The 21,788-nt window shown below is 38.5% G+C and overlaps 1 protein-coding gene across 2 annotated transcripts in view; it reads right to left on the reverse strand.

The window, feature by feature from the left end:
* Positions 1–21,788, reverse strand: part of KLHL29 (kelch like family member 29) — a 445,288-nt gene that overhangs the window by 160,203 nt on the left and 263,297 nt on the right. For both annotated transcript variants that reach the window (XM_087716963.1, XM_087716962.1), the window contains 2 exons: positions 6,172–6,313; positions 4,870–5,412 (listed from right to left, as the gene is read on the reverse strand). In XM_087716963.1, the coding sequence (XP_087573089.1) occupies positions 4,870–5,412; positions 6,172–6,313 (685 nt within the window). The remainder of the gene's footprint in view (positions 1–4,869; positions 5,413–6,171; positions 6,314–21,788) is intronic.

The following is a 21,788-nucleotide window of genomic DNA, read 5'->3' on the forward strand; positions in this document are numbered from 1 at the left end:
GTGTGTGTGTGTGTATGTTCCAGCATAACTCTGGAACGCCTCCAGCAATTTCAACCAAACTTGGTACACAGATGACTTACTCTCTGGAGAAAAATATTGTGGGGGTAAGACTCCCCTAAAACCTCTTGGGGTGTGTGTTCTGTTAAGATACAGCCTGTTGTGCCTTAAAATGGCCTCTACTGTACTGCTGTAAAATGGATTCTACTGGGCAGTGCAGTGGAGTTGCCATGGTAATGGCTTAACAGCACTCCACAAGGGGGCTCCCTCTGGTAAAGGAGAAAATCCAACGTTAGAAATTACGTTTGGTCGGGACATTTCCCTCCTATAAATAAATACCCAGGCAACGCCGGGTTATCAGCTAGTTACTTATAATAAACAGTTTACATGCATTAAACAATCACTTGGTCTAGCACAGTGCTTTCCTTTCCATTTATGCAAAAATATGTGAATTTAGATAACTACTTATTTTAAAAAAAGGCAAATAAACTTTACCATCTTCACTATCTATATTCAACAGATAAAGTTGTTCCTATCATAGAGGGGATCCCATGTAGTTGAATACAGCTGAAACTACTGAATGGAGCGACTGAAAACAAAAAGAAGGAAAAGGGAATACTTCTGCTCTACTTTATTTCTACTGTTTTATTTGATAGATTCTCCATCTTTCCACATCAGTGAATATTCAGGGCAGCTCATATAAGTTAAAGAAATTACCCAAAGTATTAAAAACATTGATAAAATTTTACAATTACAGGAGTAACAAAAATATTTAGCAAAAGAGTTTCTAAGTCTGTTCCAACTGTTGTAAATGTACGCTGATTGTGAAACACCAAAATGGTGATAGTATAACCATGAGACACCACAACAGTCATGAAGGGAAGGATTGATCACAAAGCTGCTTTTTTTTACACTGCTGTAACTTTGAATGGTTGCTAAACAAGGCAGTTGGTAAGCAAGGACTACTTGTACACCACTCAACTCAGAGGGTTCTTGAAGAGGATTATATATGTATCCAAAAATTCTTCCAAACAAACAACACTAGCAATAGCACTAGCACTTAAGACTTATATACTGCTTTACAGTGCTTTAACAGCCCTCTCCAAATAGTTTAGAGTCAGCATATTGCCCCCAACAATTTTACCCATTTTACCTACCTCGGAAGGATGGAAGGCTGAGTCAACCTTGAGCCTGGTGAGATTTGAACAACCAAATTGCAGGCAGCCGGCAGTCAGAGAAGTAGCCTGCAGTACTGCACTATAAACACTGTGCCACTGAAATATTTTCCTTTAGAAAATATCTAAAGGATATTTTCATGGTTGGTAAAATGAAACGTGGGTTTTCTGGGTTTTTGGGAGGAGAAACTTACAGAATTACTGGGAATATATTGTGTATCAAATATTAACCACTGGTCTGTTGGAAAAATGAGTTATACTATTTGCGACAGATATTTAATGTAATGGGAAAGAATTGTGTCCCGAAGGATGATGCTCATCAAGGCAAAATAGACACACAGTCCAACATATTTGAAGGAACCACCAGTTTGATTTTAGCATTTCATACAAGTGTTTGATTAATAATTTCTAAGCATACTGTCTGTGAACTACTGCATTTCCTCCAAGTTTTTATAAAATGCTTTAAGTAATGTCCTTAAAATTATTCAGCTGATTAAATAATTCCTTAGAGCACCGATTAGTCTAATTTCAGTGGGAATTAAAACATAATTTTATCTAATGTTGTTATCTAATTCTGGGATAAATTAAACTTAAAATAGAGATTCAAAATGATAGAAAGTTAAAAATCTATCTCTACGGCACCTGAAAGATTTTGTGACACCATATTCTACAGGCTCCAGTGACACTAAGCCCAATGTTATTCTCAGTCTCTCTAGATGTCAGGCAACTGCAGAAAACGATGAACACTGGGCTTAATTTTCCATGTAGTAATGAAGGCGGAATTTGTTTTTAGGAGCATAATTTTTATTTCAACTCACCTGCACTTGTTTTTACTTTACCTACAGCATTTTCTAATGTTGGTGGTATAGAAATACTGATCATAACTGAGAAATAACTTTTAAGCATTTCATAAAGAAGAGAAATAGTTCACAAATATTCCAATAATTGCATCAATACAATTCCAATTTCTTAATACATGTAACAGGAAAATAATATTAAAATAATGTAGCAAGGCTAAACATTTAAATACCTAACATATCTAAAGATACTCTGCCCCATCACTACCAACTATAAGGTACCAATTAAATTTTCAACTGACATATATTCTGATAATAAAGAATATTTAAAGCAAATCAGAAAAAATATTTAAAGGAAATTAGATGAATCAAAAAGGCTTAATTTCCACTTTTCCATGGAAAAACATTGACCTATTGCAAATGGGATATCCAGTTTTGTTTTGTGCTGAAAGAAATAATTCTACCATATTATAAAATAGAAATGGCTTAGGACAAAAATATTTGAGTGCATTCTAGTGGAGATCCTAAAGGAATACAACTCATCTGATCGAAACATAATTAGGAAAAACAAAATGTGCAATTTTAAACCAGTTCCCTAATAATGTATAAAACATCAGTATCCTACATTTTGACTGGCAAGAAATATTATTTTATTTGAGAAATTGCAAACCAGTTTTATTATCCTGAAGAAGACTGTCAAATGGTAAAATAGGGAAGCTTGCTTTTCTATATGAGATGGGGGAATAATAAATGAAAGACTATGAAAAACAATTAAGAAACATTTGTAGCCAAACTTCCTTATAATGCATACCGGGATTCACCCCAAATAAGGGAGAAAATTTCTAAAAATTAGCTGAAATATTTTTGTTTCTTTACTTAAAGCATAACTGTCCCCTTTTGTTGAGTACATGCAGCCAGCCACATACAAATCTGAAATTAATCAGATCTGAAAAATGCAAAACATCTAGGTGGGATATTATACTACTTTCTTTATGAACACAAGATAATTTATATTAAGGTTTTCATTCTAAACATCGCTTAAGTATAGAGCCAGTTGTGAAATTGAAGATTTCTTATTTAACCAGATTATAAACCTACTTGTTTGATGTTAGATCTGACAAGTGCAATTATAGCTTCAAAGTACATGCTTTTAAGAAGGAAAGGAAATGAATCCTTCAATAAATAAATAAATATATCAATTATGATTGCTTTTCAGGCATTAGTATATGAATTGTTCAATCTCTCCTTACTTATAAAGGAGGGAGAATAAATCAGATGGGGATGACTATAAACTGGGAACTTAGTAAAATTTAACTCACGAGAAAACAGTTGCCTGCCATACAATTTATGACCATTGATAAAGCTAAGACTATCATCGGTAAATGTGAATATTGGCTCCATTTCACTGCATGGGATACACACCTTCTAAGAAAACAGTTCCTCTTCAATTCTAGGTATGAATTGGAAGGATGAAAACATCTGTGTTAGGCCGTCCTACCGAAAGGGCTCATCTTATTATTTTGATAAGCTTAGCTCAGGACACACTGGAGAGGAACATTAGCTTAAAATGGTTCCAGAACATGGATATTAAATATTAGTATTTTTGTCAATTTTTAAAGAACCATCTCCAGAAAAAAACAGAATCATTCTGATGCTCAGGAATAGTTTTCATTAATTATATATTAGCATTTTAATTTTGTCAGCAAGGCATTTTAATATTTGAAAGATCCTCTCTTATGAACTGTTGAGATAGTACTAATTTTCCTGCTTTTTTTTTTTACTTAGACAAAAATAATCTTTAAAACCTTTAGAAATACAAGGAAGAGCTTGGCAGTAAATCCAATATTTTCATGTATCCATAAAAACCCTCAACATAAGGGTCTAAAATTTTAAAAACTAATTTAAATATCTGACTCTTTATATTTTTTAAAAAGGAGAAACTACTTGTCTTTCACATTGCTAAGATATTATTTTAATTATGTCTAGTACTATACACACACATAATATTGTACGTACACACACACACACACACACTGATCTCACATATACATGAACACACACAACATGACCTCAGTTTTCATGTCCAAATAGTGTGTTGGCACCTGTATGCTTTTCCCCATTACAGATTTAAAACTGGCCTACACCTAGAATGTTGATCCATCTGGGACAGAGCAAAGGGTGACCACACACACACACACAGCAGAGCATACAGATCTGATGCACACCTAATTCCTTGCACCAGGGGACTTTCCCATCGTGCTGATAATTTCACATAGGTTCATTTCAACTATGCTATGTAATCTCTTTGAATGGCAAAACCCATGGGATGTCCATATTATCTTTTTTCAGGCTGATTAATCTCTCCAGTACCCAGAGCTTCCTGGAACATCAACCTAATTCTTCTAAATGTTAAAAGAAGAAAAATTCTGACACTTCATATGGAACAGCATAACTTAAAAAGCACAACAAAAGTCAGAAAGATGGTGGTGTGACTTATAAGAAAGTGCTTCTCAAGAGAAATAAAATCCATGGCAAGGAACAACAGCAGTCAGTCTCATGTGCCTTAATATATGGATCTCTACTGTACTTATTTGAGATTCTTTGGAAAGGGTATTCAGTTCCAAAACAAGCATATTTCCCCCCTCTTTCCTTCTTGGAAGACCCAGTTTATCATCTTTAATTCATGAAAAGCTACCTCAGATACAAGGCAGGAAGATGCCGGGAGTGCTGATGCAAGACTGTCAACATGATAGACGCTTTAATTGGCAGGACGTCCTCTTGTTCCGGCTGCTGGAAGAACTTCAATATTACTATCTTATTACCCTCCACAAAGTGGACATATCCTTGAAGGTACCGGTTACCAAAATTACCAAATTTATGAAGAGTTTGGGCCGACTTACCTTTTGGATGCCATGGATCTGTAAACTCGTATTTCCCCACACCAACAGTTCGTAGCATCTGCACCCCATTTGTGTTGTCCTGATTGCCCGTCGAGTTAGGAGGAAGCTGAGGAGCAGCCTGCCCATTGGTGGCTGGAACACTATTAGGTAGGGCAGCTGAAGGCAAAGCAGGTGGTGGTGGAGGCAGGATAGGACAAGTCATGTGACCATTCCCTACTGCCCCATGGCCTGGGTGAGTCACCTGACCAACCCCAGTCATAGAAGACATAGTAATGGGTTGACTGTTTGTGTACAAAGGCTGGCTTTGCAGATTCACAACCATGTTACTGAGAGGCCGTGAAGGCTGCTGCGGAAGCTGGTAATGAGCTGGCATTAATGGAAGCTGGGGGGTAACATGTGGAGGGAGTGAGGGTGTGACTCCAATGACAGGGGCTTGGACGTTGACTGCTGGGCTGAAGGTCGGTGGCTGATTCATCCCATAAGAATGAGTTATGAGAGTTGGTTGGCTACCTGCTGCAACTGTTGTAACCCATGGAGCTGTACCTGGAAAAAGGAAAGCTAGCAATAAGAACAATTTTTGCAAAAGGTCACCCCCCCAAAATAGCTCCCTCTGCAAATGTGATTCTGTTGAATCTGTCCCCTTCTCTCTTATAACGAGAGGGATGGACTGACATCAGTCCAAAATGGTAAGTGCAAAGCAGTAAATGCTATAATACGGCAGGAAAGCATCAGCGTTAAAAATCCTGATCAACGTGTAAGACACTATGTTTACAGTTTTCTGTAATTTTCTGCTTCCAAGAAAATTAACCTCTTTCTCCAATGTGTTTTTGTGTCTCCCTGACAATCACTCAGTGTGCATAATAGCCATGTTCCAGCCACTACAAAAAGATTATAATTAGGTGCCTGGCGAAGCTGGATGTGTCAGGAAGCTGGAAAATATTTCAGGTGGCTCTGGACACAAAGAGAGACTTTATGTATTAAACACATCTAGATAACACCACAACCACAGGACCTAAACCTAAAAGCCAGGGGGATTTTATTATTATTCTGGCACAGGATAAACAGGAACAGAACGGGCAGAAGAAAGAACTTTTAACAAATTTGCAGCATTTTAATTTGTTTGAATTAGCCATGGCATAGGAATAACCTGAAGAGGTTTTGTATCTAGAAAGCAAAGCCAGCTGCGATATTAAAAAAAGGACTCACGATAAAGCCTTATTTAGAGTGGAATTGGAAAGAGCATATTGAATTTGCTTTGAACAATTTTCTCCAGCAGAATTGCAAATAAGGCTGAAAGTATACCTGGGTTTTCGGTCTCCCTCATTTGTTTAGATGGTGGCTCATCTGTATCCCAGGGAGTAGACTGATTGATGGGTGTCTGTCCCCACCTTACACTGGTTGCTAATCCTTGTGGTTGATTATCTGTCTTGGAAATGGAAAGTGTCTGCCAGAGAATGAAAGAAAACATATCGAAATTAGACATATACACCCAGAATCCTTATGGTGCGTTTCATGTTTTTGTATAAAGTTTTATATTGCATTTAACTAGGGCACGGGTGTCAAACACAATCACGTCATGGGCCAGATCATGATGCATCACAACGTTTTTTGTCTTTGGGTAACCAGGGTGAGTGTGGTCTGTGCATGACCCATCTGTCCTGTGGGCTGCCAGTTTGACACCCCTGAACTAGGTCAACATTAGACAGAGCAAGCTAAATATATATTTTTATTGTTTGGAAGGTATTATGATTAATCCAACAATTGTTATCTTAAGGCAGCTGTGAAAAGAACACTTCCACTCCCAATGTAATTACTTGCCAGGACACTCAGTATGTCCCACTAAAGAATTTCTGCACTGTTACTATCAATGTGCAAAGTATTAGATAATTCACCCCGAATAGCATTTCTTACTCATCAGAGTTATCTGACTTTGCCCAAATAAATTTTTTAGCTATCTAGGGGCCATAATTTCATGCTGGGATTTTTTTCTGCATTGTCCCTATTCCAATAATGAAAAAGCAAATGCCATTTTTCAAGAAATAGGCATTCTCCAAAAGTCAATTGAGATGTTAACGAGGCTTTATTGCATAAGAATCTTTAAAATTGAACTAATAATACATGAAGACAATAGAAGTTGCACCAATTTCATACTGGCTATTTTTATGAGCGGAAAAGAGTAAGGTTCTATGATACAAGCAAAAAGACAGCTTTATATAAATATCCAAAGAAAAATAAATATTTAATAGGATAACCAAGGTGCTTCTCAGTTTCTCCTTATGTCTTTGCCAGAGAAGCGAATTAGGCTTTCAGTATTATATTCCTCCCTGCACAAATACAATAACAATATAGACCAGCGATGGCAAACCTTTTTTGGCTTACGTGCCATAAACGGGGGGGGGGGAGCACAGGGGGGAGGTCGTGCATGGGCATGCTGCATCTATAATGCAATGCGCGACCCCCCAGTGTGCATGCGCGCATGACAGGTGTGACCCCCCATTTTTTGCATGCTTTTTTCATCCTGCCCAGGCTCCAGAGACTTTATAGGAGCCTGGGGAGGGCGAAAACAGCCTCCCCCCCCCGGAGGCCCTCCAGAGCTTTCAGGGACCTTCAGGAGGCTTCCCTGAAGGCTCCGGAGGACTTAAACCGATCCTACGAGCAAACTGGAAGTCCGTTCCTGAACTTCCGGTTTGCCCATAGGGCTGTTTTTTGTGCTCCGGAGGCTTTAGGGAATCTCCTGAAGCCTCCGGAGGGTCTCATGGGGGGGCAGGAGAGGCTGTTTTCGCCCTCCCCAGGCTCCTACAAAGCCTCTCGGCTGGCCAGCGTGTGCATGCGTGCCCTGACAAATGGCTCTGCGAGTCACCTGTGGCAAGCCATCCTGGATATAGACCTTCTTTATCACCACATGGATATCTAGATAGGTTCCAACAGAAAAAGTAGTTGTCCAAAATATGTGTGTTCTAATTTATATGTATTTGGGGAGGAAATACCATGTTTAAACAAAATATCCACTCTCAGTCAAAAATATCTTTTATTCTGCCTCCTATCAAAACACAATTCTAGGTTCTCAATCACAATTCTAGGTTCTCAATCACAATTCTAGGTTCTCAATGAGTAGATTAACCCTGTCAGAAGGCAAACACAGTCCCAAACTAGTATTGATTCAGTCAGAAAGAAGCTACAAATTTTGAATTTACAGTTCCTAATAATCTTGGGGTACAATGAAGGGAAGCAAAAATAAAGAAGAAATAGCCTAATAAAATTCATGATTAATTATTAAATGTTTAATGTTATATGAATAAATATGCCCAATTAACAGGCTTAATTATCTGTTATTTTTGAATGTTGAATTTTGGTGGTCTGGAAGATATAAATTATTGCTTTGGAAATTCAGAGCCATTGTAAAAGGAATGTTGTGCCTTTGGTAGAACACAGGAGCATTTATTTTAGCTTTAATTATCTGATATGTCCACTGGCCACTGTAAAGAGATGGGCTTTCTAAAAAGTTCTGTAGACATCACAGGAACTAATTGCATTATGGCGTACTTTGCTTTTTAGCTTTCATGTCCCACGCTTATTTGGATTAAATAAGGAACACATGAAAGAGGTAAATTGCTTGAAACACACTTTCAGGTGTGCATTTCAAAAGGAAAGAAAAGAGAGGCCAAATGTCTACTTGCTTGAATAGATAACCTCTGAAAGGCTTTGTGGCTGTGATACTTCAAAAGCACATACTTCAGGAAGAGACAGAAAAGAAAGGTATTAAATATCAAGATGCCCAATGGCATTATTTTGTTTATTTACTTATAATATTGCTAATCCCGCCTTTCAGTCAATAGATGCACACCTTTCAGGAAAAAATAATAATGTTTTAACAATACACACATACACACTCCTTTGAATCCGTCATAAAAAACAGCAAACTACAGAATTCTTCAGGCAAAAGAACAGAAGAAGATAAAAGAAGCTGGTCTGTTCTTTCAGAGAAGAGAGTTTTACCACTGAAGGTCATCACCAAGAAAGCATCCAAACCTTGGCCCTTGAGAAAAATGACTTATAAACTGAAATAAGGAACTGGTTCACTTTTGATAGTGGGACCTAGACAATTTCTTCATGTGATGAATGCTGTATTCACCGCTGTGGGTGCCCTGAGTTATATCATTACTTTAAAAACAATCGAAAGTCCTACATAAACCTATATGAAAGAAATGACTCTGAAATCTTTTGCTTAGATTTGTAAATGTTTTCAACCTACTTAATGAGAGTTTGTTTCCATTTCAATGGAATCTGAATCAGACACACTGATTTTGAATGCTTAGGCATCACGGTGCTCCATCCTATGACAATATGTAAAAAGAGAGATAAAATGCTTAGGACAGTGAAAAATAACAGTAGAAAAATTAACATCTGAAAGAATTGAGGGAATAGTAACTCAACCCTTACCTAAAACCAAGAAGTAATTGAGGAATTTTTTAGGATTGACTGGATATTGTAAGCTGTGAATGGATAATTATGCTATTTTGAATAAAGACTGGTATGCAGAGAGCCTAGTGTTACATGGACAAGAAAATAACTTTGAGGGTTTTAACCCGGAAGTGGGGAGGAAATAGAGAGTCAGTGGCATTTTTGTCTAAAATGTTAGATCCTGTCTGTTAAGGATTGTCAGACTGTGTTTAAGCAATGGTGGCTACCACAGTGTTAGTGAAGGAAAGGAGAAAAGTGACTTTTGGAGGAGCTAAAGTGCTCCTCCTCAAGCGAGAGTGATCTTGAACCAAAAAGTCAGTTGATGGCTGACAGATTCAAGGATTTTGAAATATGAGAATCTGCTTATGGAACAAAATGATTTAATACTAACCACTGATATTCACTTGAGTTTGAGTTTGAGTTTCATTTAATTTATATGCCTCCCTATTCCCGGGGGGACTCAGGGCGGCGCACAAACCCAAGGAGGGGAAGGGAAAGACACAAAAACTACAAAAGTACAGGGCATTTAAAAACAACCAACAGCCACACGATTCGAGAGGGGAAGGGAACTCATCGACCCCAGGCCTGCCGACACAGCCAGGTTTTAACGGCTTTTCGGAAGGCCTGGAGAGAGGTAAGGGTCCGAATCTCCACGGGGAGATCGTTCCAAAGGGCCGGAGCCGTACCCTACTCCCCTGGGTAGTGGCCAGATGACATTGGCTGGTAGACGGAACCCGGAGGAGGCCTACTCTGTGAGATCTAATGGGTCTTTGGGAGGTAATTGGCAGCAGGCGGTCTCTCAAGTACAGATCAGTTTTAAGAGGAGATTTAGAAGGACAATTGGATATTGGTGCTGAGAAGGGGTTAATTTGTTTATAGATGGGACGAGAAAGTGGTAGAAGGTAAGAGAAGGAGTTTTGGTAGAAACTAGAAAGTTATGTTGGTCTGCACAGACTTGTAAATTGTATGCCTTAAATCAAGCTTTGAATTACTTTGAAGCCCGAGGCAATAATTTAGCTGACTTGGAAGCCAGGATGGCAACAGCAGAAGGAACTGAATGTTTAATGTTAGGTGAGAAGGAGTTAGAGAAAGTGTGAGCAGTAGAAAGTGGAGGAGATAAACGGATAGTACCCGATGGAAGGCAAATGTTGATTTTGGATTTAGTACATCAGGGTAGTCATTGGGGGACTAAGGTATGATGTGACTTGTTTGTAGAAGCTTATGGATGCTGTGGATTGTGACAAATATGTGAAAAATGTAAAACAGTTAGTAAACAAATTCTACACATAAAGAAAAGGGAGAACCACTTTAGTGTGAGACCATTTCAATACATTCGAGTTGATTGTATTAAACTACCTCTTATCTTACCTCAGAAACACAGGACTACTAGCTCAAACCCTACCTCTCAAATTTGCTGTCCGTAAGTTCTAGCCTGGCGATTAGGTCCTGATAAAAGCTGACATGAGGAAAAAACTAGCCAAGTTTGGGACAGGTCCTACCAACTCCTGTTGACCACTGAAACAGCAGTCCAAACTAAAGACAAAGGATGGACCAATACACACATGTAAAAGGACCAGTGGAAGAACTTAAAGAGTGGCAAGTTATTCCTGGAGAAAACCCACTGAGAATAAACATTCCCCCCAAAAACTGATGTGGTCATTGTGGCCTGAATGGGTTTTGTTTGTGATTTTTCTCATTGCAGAAGTAGCAACTTTTTGGTCTTTCCAGCCTGAGTGGTAGCCTCTCTCATTCCAGCTGAAGATCCCAAAAGCAGCTGTGCAACTTTGCACTCTAAAGATTGTGTTGGTTCTGTGATTGTAACGGTATCACTCAATGTTGTTGTGATTGTGAACTGATACATGCCTATGGGGAATAGTGGGATACTGTGATTGTGGAAATGATTGCACCCCATATAAACTCTATATATCGGGGCCTTGAATCAGATCAACCTGACTTGAACACAGTAGTCTTAGGAGTTAGTGATGTCATAATTCCTGAAGATATAGAATGGATGGATTTAATGCAATGGTTCAATATTTGGGAATAATTTTCTTATGTTTAGGACTAACAGGAGGAGAATATAATGCAATGATAAGTGTGAAAAATTACATATTACAAGCAAGGTGTTTTTTTCGCTTACTGTCACCTTTCAGTCTGCAATTAACCTGACACAATCTATTTGAAAATATAACTAGACTGAGTGGGTTATGGACGGATGTAGTAACTCTTAATTGGCATGCTCCAGATGGCTTATATTGGATAGGTAGGAAGTTTGTCTATGTGCAATTGCCTGGCCAATGGTATGGATTATGTGTATTTGGAATTGCGAAACCTAGTTTTTTCTACTGCCCATACAACAAGGGAGTACCTGTTTCTGAGGAAGTAGACCACAGAAAGATGACTGGCCTTTAGACAGAATAATTCCGGTATATGGACCAGCCACCTGGGAAGAAGCTGGAATGTATGGTTATAGAACTCCCATTTATATACTGAATAGGATTTATAAAGTTACAGGCAATGCTTGCAACGTGTGGAAAATTTAATCTCACAAACTATTGTTTGCAAATAGATGATCAAGGACAAGCTTTGGAGGAGATAACTGCCAAAGTATGGAAAGTTGCCCACGTCCCAGTGCACACTTGGACTGGGGCAATTGACTTCACCTGGTTTGGCAATATCTCCTCTGACTGGTCAAGGATAGGGGTTTCTAGTGTTGTTAACCTTTCAAGGTCTCCTTCTCCTCCCCCCTTTCCCTTTTAATCCAACACATAGTTTCTTCTACCCCTCCCGATAAACTGGCAAATATCATGGTCCTCCAGACCGTCCCCATTAAATATACACCCCTAGTCCACCATTGACAGGACGCATCCTGTCCTAAAAGAAAAGGGAGGAATGAAGGGACAGAATAATAGTGGAATACAGAGAATTACTGGGACATAATAATAACTTGCTATTTCAGTTCTTCTGTAAGGATTGCTTTGCTCCTGTAAGAATTAGAATTGCCTCTGCCATTTGCTTCTGCCAGTCATCTAACTCCTGTGATCTTGTTTTTGTGTACAACTCAGTGCCTGGTGCAGGGCATCGGGCAAATACCTCTGCTGCTAAGCACTCAACCCCCCTTGTTCCTTGCTGCATGGCCAATGCAGGGCTGGAAGGAAGGCATGGGCCAGGGGGCCAGAACTGAATACCAAGATGATGTCTCTGAAGGTATAAACACCATACCTTCCCCAAGGTGTGGCCTTCCTTACATGCACCTTGTCTGTATGTTCATAGAATGGTCTACCCAGCTCTTTGCTTTGATCAAAAATAAATGCTGTTTCTTTTTCAAGTCTCCACTTCAGCTCTTCTTTTAGCCTATTGTTGACCTAAGCGAATTGCCAAAACTTACAATATCCCAACACTATTTTGGTTGATGTAATCTGCCAAATCTATCATTTCGACCTGCTTTCCAATAAGAGCCCCATGTAGCCTATTTTAATCACCTAGTTCAGAGATTATGTAGGTATGATGAAGAGGTGGGTTGCTGCCGGTTTGGCCTGGATCAGCTGAACTGGTAGTAGTGGCAGTGGGAGGCTCCACCCACCCACCTGGACGCTTCTGCGCATGCGTAGTTTCACACATGCATGTGAGTGTGCGCGCAAGCATGCTCAAACCAGTAGTAAAAAAATTAGCAACCCACCTCTGGTATGATGGTCACTTATTTGTTTACATGCTGCTTATCCATGGTAGCCACACTCAAAGTATTTTGCTAGATATCTTTTAACACACTTTACAATAATTCATTTGAAAACCAGTAATTGTCACACACTTATCCATAAGTATGCTACTCTTCTCAATACCAAGCACGAATTGAACACTAAAAGCATGGGGAAAGAGGCTGTGAAAAAGAAAAGAATAACTTGCTAAGCAAAATGTTCTAAAGGTTTGCAAGTTCAAGTTGTAGAAAAATATGGCTGGAATGTAAATAATATTCACATGCAGCCAGTGTAAAACCTATGTAAGTAATGCTAAACTTGCCACTTTCAATAAACATGAGGCATCTCCACAGTTACAATAGCAGATTATATTGATAGTGAAAAAAACATGTCTCTCAATAAATTACATTCATTTCACATCAAATATATAGGGTAGAGAAGATCTCAACAATTAAATAACCGTGATGAGTCTCTCTTATTGTACAGGCAGTCCTCAACTTACAACCATAATTGAGCCCAAAATTCTCATTGCTAAGCAAGACAATTGTTAAACGAGTTTTGTTCCCTTTTATAAGTTTTCTTGCCACAGTTGTTAAGTCACTGCAGTTAAGTTAGTAACACAGTTATAAAGTAAATCTGGCTTCCCCATTGATTTTGCTTGTTAGATGCTGCAACCGTCATATATACATGCCAGTTGCCAAGCATCTGAATTTTGATCATGTGATCACGAGTATGCTGCAACAATCATATGAAAAATGGTCAAAGTGGTCACTTTTTTCAGTGTCTTATATTTAAGTGGTCATTAAATAAATGGTTGTAGGTCGAGGACTACCAGCCTTAATAAATAATTTCTGTTTTGCTTGTAGCAAAATAAATGAAAACCTTCTCAATGAAATGATCAAATTCTAACACTTTTTTCAGTTTTTCAAACTAAAGGCATATGTACAAATAAAAACTAAGATCTACACAGATGTATACATTCAGGGAACAAATGCTGTTAAGTTTCTTGCATTCCTCTGATGTCTTTACAGCTGTGTTAAACTCATAATTCAAGAAATTTAATGAAAATATTCTGTAACAGCAAAACAGCTGTTTCTTATGTTTTACTTCAGTTTATTTTTAGGTTTTTGTTTTGCAATTTTCTATCCTTGATTGCAAATAAACAAAAATACGTACTTAACTCTCAAAGCTGTTCTATCACTCTAGTCTACATTAACTCATGGCAAAAAAATGTAAAGGATGCTGCCTCTGAAAGAGCAGAGGTGTCAAACTCATGGCCCGCGGCCTGGATGCATCAAGTGCTGGCCACTCCCATGCTTGCTTTAGTGAAGGTGGGGGGACAAGTCAAGATATGTCACATAATGCTGTGATGATGTGAGTTTGACACCCCTGGTCTAGAGGAATGTAGGGTTACATCGTGAATTGTTACACCAGGTTAGTTGTGTGTAGATTATATAATGTAAATTTAAAACATCTGTTTATATCCCAAACTTTGTGATGTCACAACCTCTAATTCGTTTGTGCTAAGCCAGTGGTATGATGGCTATTGTTGAAAACAGTGATGAAAAATGCAGCACTGTTTCCTGGCACCTAATTTGGAGTTTATATTGTATAATCCCTGAATGGTCTTAATCTTTTCTCCCTGTGCAGTCCTTAATATGGGCCAAATGATCATATAGACAACTGAGAAGTTACCATTTGAATGATCTTTCGAAATATTTTGTGCTTTAGAAACAAATCTTCTATCTCAGATGATTGAAAGCAACAGGTTTTTTTATGACTGGTGGCATGTAGCCATTAGTGCTTTGAATGCTTTGTTCATTGTTGGGCAAGGGCACAGCTAATGCCCAAAAACATTGTTAGGTGCAGTGTTTTTCCAAATTGTGTCACAGATCTTTTAGTACTGGGGCTTCAAACTCACATTGTCATGTGATGTATTGTGATTCCACCCCCCTTCGCTAACCCAGTGGTGGGAGTGGCTAGCATGTAATGCATCCGCCCCGCAGGCTGCGAGTTTTCCACTCCTTATAATATAATCCTGCCCATGAAAGCTAAATCACCAATCCTATGTCAGCTTGAATATGGTTTGTATGTAACATCTCCTTGGAATAATTTTGTTAGTTCCTTCCTGTCATTGTCCGTTGTACAAATGTAACAATCTGAAAGGAGAGGAGGAAGGAAGGAAGGAGAGAAGAAAGAGAAGAAAGGGGGGGAGGAAGGAGGGAAGGAAGGAGAGAAGAAAGGGGGAAGGAAGGAGGAAAGGAAGGAGAGAAGGAGAGAAGAAAGGAGGGAAGGAAGGAGGGAAGGAGAGAAGAAAGGAGGGAAGGAAGGAGGGAATGAAGGAGAGAAGAAAGGGGGGAAGGAAGGAGGAAAGGAAGGAGAGAAGGAGAGAAGAAAGGAGGGAAGGAAGGAGGGAAGGAGAGTAGGAGAAAAGAAAGGAGGGAGGGAAGGGGGAAGGAGGGAGGGAAGGAAGGAAGGAGAGAAGGAGAGAAGAAAGGAGGGAAGGAAGGAGGGAAGGAAGGAAGAAGAAGTAGGATTGTTGTAAAATAAGATGGGTTTATGGGATGGTAAGAAAGCAACTTCAATTATGTTGTCAACTGTGGGGGAGAGGAATTGTTACAAATACATATTATTAATAACAGTTGTGAGATCATATAATTGTGAATGTATATATGAGAAATAAAAATTTATTAAAAAAATGTAACAATCTACACGCACACTTCTTCATGCTTAATTATCAATTACACTGAAAGTTATACCATTAAATAATAGTCCCCAGAATAGAATATCTGTATTGCATAAAGAAGACACAAAATGATGATTCATATAGATTTCTTTTTGGAAAGGTCAATATATAAATTTCAGATTCTTTTTTTTAACCTAGCCATCGATTTCTTACATCCTTGCCCTTCAATGGTGAGATGGTATCTATCCAACTGCTTGACCCCAACTGCTTAGCTATATCTAGATGATACTTTTCATTTCATTCTCCTTAAGAAATTTGCTTTTCACAAAGAATATATTGATGGTATTGGGGAAAAAAGACTTTGATCAGTTATCAAAAAGACTTTGATAACTGGTAAAATTCTAATACTTTCTTAGGCCCTAGGTAACACTTCTAACTCATCCAATCTAAGCATCTAGAATAGAGCAGTATAAAACCAGCCCAATTGAAATGCTTTGAGCAAAATGGAGAGGAAGGAAGGAAGATCATAAAGATAGATAGAATGAAAGGAGCCACAGCCTGAAGGAGGAGGTGCTTTAGAGTTACAATATGCTAGTTGATTTATTCTTAGCATAGACTGTGCAAAATATCTGCTAGGACAGAAGCAGCTACTGAACAAAACAACTAAAGTGAATGAAACCCAATTACCTCTGCTTCAGAATACATACTTATAAAGACAAAGTATTATCAGAACACTATTCTGGGGCTGTTACAGCTCCATTATCTAGTGGCAAATAGAGTTCTGTGCTCATTTTGGGTTTACATATGGAAAATATTTCAAGTGAAAGAAGCTTTTTCTCTTTGAAGAAGTATCGTGGTATCACTAGAGATAAGTTAGAAAACAAATAGGAGCAATGCAGTAAGACTGCAACAATCTGCAGGATGTAGTTTTTACAACTATCAAGTAGCAATAGGGATAATTCTTCAGCTATGTTTCTTAATTTCTCAGGAAGCCAATATTTCTGGAAAAACAGTGCTCCAACAGTAATGATGATGTATGCCAAAGCCATAGTTCCCTTTAGAAAAAGGTTGGAATGACTGACAGTCATAACAGCAATTATTTTCATTATAAAATGAAATGCATCTAACAATAGGGAGCCAAGTGATATCATCAACATGCAGGCCTTTTGGATACTTGAAATGTGGGAAGAGATGGTGGGAACTAGGTAGTTACATAAGGATGTACTAGAAAATCAAGATCAGTGGATAGAGCATCAAAGATTATGGTCCTCATCATCTGACAAGCTCATATCTTAATTCCTGCTCCTGAACTTTTTTTCTTTTTTTAATGTTGTGCAACAATCAATACCCAATAAATGAAGCTTGGGTTCCTCAATTACCATTTCCAGTACTTTCAGCAATCTCATTGTTGCGGCAGATTGAGGTTTGTAATCTACTTACGAAAGGCCAGGACTCGATACCACGAAGGTGAGAGAAACAGGTTTATTTGATGCATCGAGTTCAGCGTGTTCACACACCAAAATCTGAACTGCCTGGGCTCTGCCCAGGATGCTACTTTTATGCCGTGTTCCACACTGTGCATTCTCAAGGCGTTTCCATACACGAGACAAGCATGACATTTCGAAAAGGAGAAGTTCATTTGGAATGTTACAGCGAAGTACATAGGAAAAATACAAAAAAGAGAAGTTCCTATAATGTCTTAAGCTGTCAGCAGTTTTTACCTCTGTTCTATCTCTCACCCACGCCTGGCTTCCTGTGCCCCCATTTTACAGGGTCTTGCCACACTGTTCAGCCCTATTTTTAATACTTATGAGGAAGTTGGAGAGAAAGTTCACTCCAGCTAAAAGTCAACTTTGGAACTCCAGGGCACTAGAATGAAAAGCCAAGCTAATATGAATTTATAAGGTCCATTCTATTAAGACCACCTAACCTGGCCAGCCACTGGTGGGTTTACCTGTGCACCCCCTCCTGCATCATCATAAATAACTGTAATCCAGACTTCCCTAATTTGGATTCTTCAGATATATTCAGGATTCAAATTCCAGAAAGTATCTAGCCATCTGGGAGTTACCTATAATACATTCCATTTTTCTACCTCCCCCTCCCCTTTCTTTTTTTTACAAGACAGAAAGTAACAATATATCCGAAAGGCTGCTCCCCCATGTGCCTTACAGGCTAAACCTAATGTATGTTTATTCAAATAATAAAGAAATTTAGAAGTGTTTCCTCCCTACCTTTAAAATTGGGCTAGCAGATTTGCTATGACACATAGTTACTCCCCACATCAGGTTTCAAGTTTTGCAGCATTGTTTCCCAAGGTTATCTCTGTTGTTTTGATGTTTCAGCACTACAGCAAACAATGTATTGTGTTTGCACCGTATGAAATTTATAAACCAAATATACTAAATCACATTCTTCTGATTGCATTTGAGCACTTTCATGGAAGAGACATTTATAAATGTTTTCACTTGGCCTTGCGATCCTTCATTCCTTCCTTCCACATGATCAAATATCCCGTGATCATATCTTTATGTCACAATATCAAACATGAATCAGTCAGAAATTCAATCCATTTGCTCGTAACCCCACATTTTTTTTAAATATTTGGGAGATTCTACAGCCTTTCACATATAACTTTACTGCAGTAATTTCTACATTTTTTACAGTAGGGTGGCTTTTCTTTCGGAAAATCATTAGGATTCTTGGATAAGTAGAAGTAATCCTTGCCGGGGATAACATGCATGGCTGCTTCTTGGAAGAAGATAAAATGACCGAGATCCAGTAGCCCTTGTAGACTCTCTGTAAAGATTGGTAGATCTATTTCAGTCATCCTACTTCTACTGATTAAGCCCTCAAAGGGTCAAAGATGCATAGTAATGAACAGCAGCCTATTTATTCTTGCAAGATTGTATTATAAATTGTTTGACATCCTTATTTAGAATGGCCCAAAACCTTTTAATCTCTGTTTTAGACAGGGGTGGGCTGCTGGGGGTTGGCAGGGGTTCGGGAGAACCTCTAGCTAAGATTCTGTGCAGTTTGGGGAACCCCCTAATCCCACTCCTGGCTGGCCCTGCCCACCCCATTCCTCCCAGGAGTCCCCAAATGGCCTGTTTTAGATGCAGTTAAGTGCAGGGTGTGTGCGGAGGCTCGGGGAGGGCGAAAAATGGGCCTACTGGAAGTTGGGAAGGCTGGAAACGGGCCTGTCTCCGGCCTCCAGAGGGCCTCTGGAGCCTGGGGAGGCTGTTTTCACCCTCCCGGAGGCTTGAGGAAAGCCTCCAGAGCCCGGGGAGGGCAAAGACGCCTCCCCTGCTGTGGTGCAGGAACCCGACTAGGCCACACCCACCATTGCCATGTCCACCCAGCAACTGGGCAGAGAACCCCTTGATAAATTTTTTGAAGCCCACCCCTGGTATTAGATAGACAGACAATTCCAGACTATTTAAAAGTGCGTGCACGCACACACACACACATTTTATAACGCAATATAAAACTGAAGTTACATTTAAAAGAAGAAAAACTGAAAAAATAAAAGAACTCCACCCCCACCCACCCCGGAAAATTATATAAACAAAGTAATACCCCAAACTTTAACCAGGTTGCTCTAAAGTTTTTTTCCCTGTTACATTCAGAGACAAAATAAATAAAAGCTATCAAAAGCTGATAAATAATAAACCACACACCAACAATTCCATATAAATTTATCAAATATCTAAAGAAAGCAAGGCACTGTATAATAATCTTTTAGGGCAGTGGCCCCTTGCCCAGTGTGCAAGTCTCAGTGTGTTGATAAATTATTGAGGTTTTCACTGCCTGGGCCAGGTGAAGCAAGCTGGTTGTTTTCAAATACTGTTAGGTCACAGTGCATATTTTCATAACTGGAAGAGATGTCATGGGACTGTGTGATATTTGTGGAAAGAAAGAAACAGTTGATCTTGTCTCTTGGGACTATTTGTGTTATGATAATGCCAGATGCCTTCTGTTGTAGGCGTTGTCTGACTTGGATGTTCAATTTTTTTATTTAAGAATAACTAGAAACATGTTCTTGTGGATATTTTTTACAGGACCTTTCATTACCTGGTGCTTAATAAATCTGTGGAATCACTTAGGCCAAGAGGGAGGGTTCTGATGCCATCTCACCACTGTTGCCAAGGCTGGGAGTCTGTGTGTAACTCCTGATGGCCCAATCTTAGTTTTCATTTACAGCCGTGATGTGAAGCCCCATTAAAATTCTGGCAAACAGAATAACAAAGCTGGAAGGAATCTTGGGAGGTCATCTAGTCTAACTTCCTACTCAAGCAGAAACTCCCCCCCCCCCCCACAACAATACATTGTTGTCCAATCTCTTCTTAAAAATCTTCAGTGTTGGAGCATCCACGACTTCTGGAGGCAAGTTGTTCAACTCTGGCTTGTTTGTTTAAGAATCATAAAATCATCATGTAAAAAAGATGCTGAGACTCTAGAAAGAGTGCAGAGAAGTACAACAAAGATGATTAGAAGACTGGAGGCTAAAACATATGAAGAACAGTTGCAGGAACTAGCAATCTTCGGGATCACGGTTGATGTAGTTCTTTCGTTCTCAACGGTTGATAGACTGGATCGATGTCAATATGTCTGTTTATTGATTTATTGGTAGAAACCAAACAAGTATGTATGTATTTTGTAGTATGCATTTTGTATTTTTATTTGTTTATTGTAAATTACCTAGAGTCATGTAAAAGTGAAATGGGCAGCTATGTAATTTATTAAATAATAAACAAACATACAAATATGCCAGAAACTGACATTTTCATGTAAGACATGTCTTACTATTTCTCCAATTTAGGTTGAAATTCATAGAATTGGTAACATGGTTTTAAATGAATTATTGCTACTTAATAATGCATAAGCTCTGCTTAGCGCCATCTCCAAAATGGGAATCTATCAAGGCACCAATAAATATACATTTTTCATGCATTAGGAATAGCCAAAAGTTTTACTCTTGGAAAGTTAGATCTCTATCAGAGTTGTAGAAAGGGATTTCTGATACGAATGATCTAACAATGTTTGCATTGGATTTGAGGTTTTATAATAAGGGAAGAAAATGGCCATCTTTGCTTTCTTTGAGACATACTCCTCTCAAGAAATCACATTACCCACCACTTTTCTATCAGCATTTGCACATCTTAAAATGCATTCATCCCAGTACCATTCTTTAGTAAACATTCTGCCATTGTAGACAAATTAATTTACATCTTCTGATTTGGGGGCATTTTTGTCTAACCTATAGTTCTCCACATCATTTTTACTGTCAAGCAAAGCAATTGTAATCTTCAATCCATTAATTTTCAGATCCATATTTTGTTACATAATGCATCAAAACATCTACTACTGATCATTTAGATTCTCTGTACTACTCTTTGACCGTAATCAACGGAAACAAACATTTAGGTTCTCAGCCAAAAATATCATATTATCTAAAACTTAAATGACATGCAACATTTATGTTCCTGACCAACATATTTTTAGTGTTACCAGAAGCATTCCTTATATTCCCCCCCCCTCCATTAATATGTGGAAGTTAATTCAAATGTTCATTTTTAACTGTAGAAGTTAGCTTAGATATCTAAGAGGCATGTAGCCCAGTGACCTTGGAATGGGTACAGAAACCAGAATAGCTGCCCGTCCTCCAGTGTAAATGGAATGGTGTGAAAAGATGCACATACATTAAACACTACTGTTTATTGAACATGATGGTAATATCTAACAGGATAGAATCCTAACAGTGTAACAAGTAATAGGCAGGTTAATTTTGGTAGTTTATCAAAAGCATTCCAGCTGTAAAGATCATATTGTGATAAAATAGTAATATTTTTTATCATTCCTAAGCAACACACCAAAAGCATATAATCTGTACTCAGAGCTTTGCAGAAAATCAATACATACTATAAGTTTTATTTCTTACAATCCTACATTCTTCACATTCCTGACATCACAGTCCTATGTCCTGCTGAAGATTAAAAAAATCCCCTGCTTGTTACCAAGCTGCACTGTACTTCCCAAATTTTGTTTATTGGCTTGTAATTTTTTCAGTCAGAATT

This window comes from Thamnophis sirtalis, unplaced genomic scaffold (assembly GCF_051295495.1).
Source record: "Thamnophis sirtalis isolate CommonGarterSnake01/CBP01778 unplaced genomic scaffold, rThaSir2_p1.2 scaffold_5, whole genome shotgun sequence".
Classification (NCBI taxonomy): Eukaryota; Metazoa; Chordata; class Lepidosauria; order Squamata; family Natricidae; genus Thamnophis; species Thamnophis sirtalis.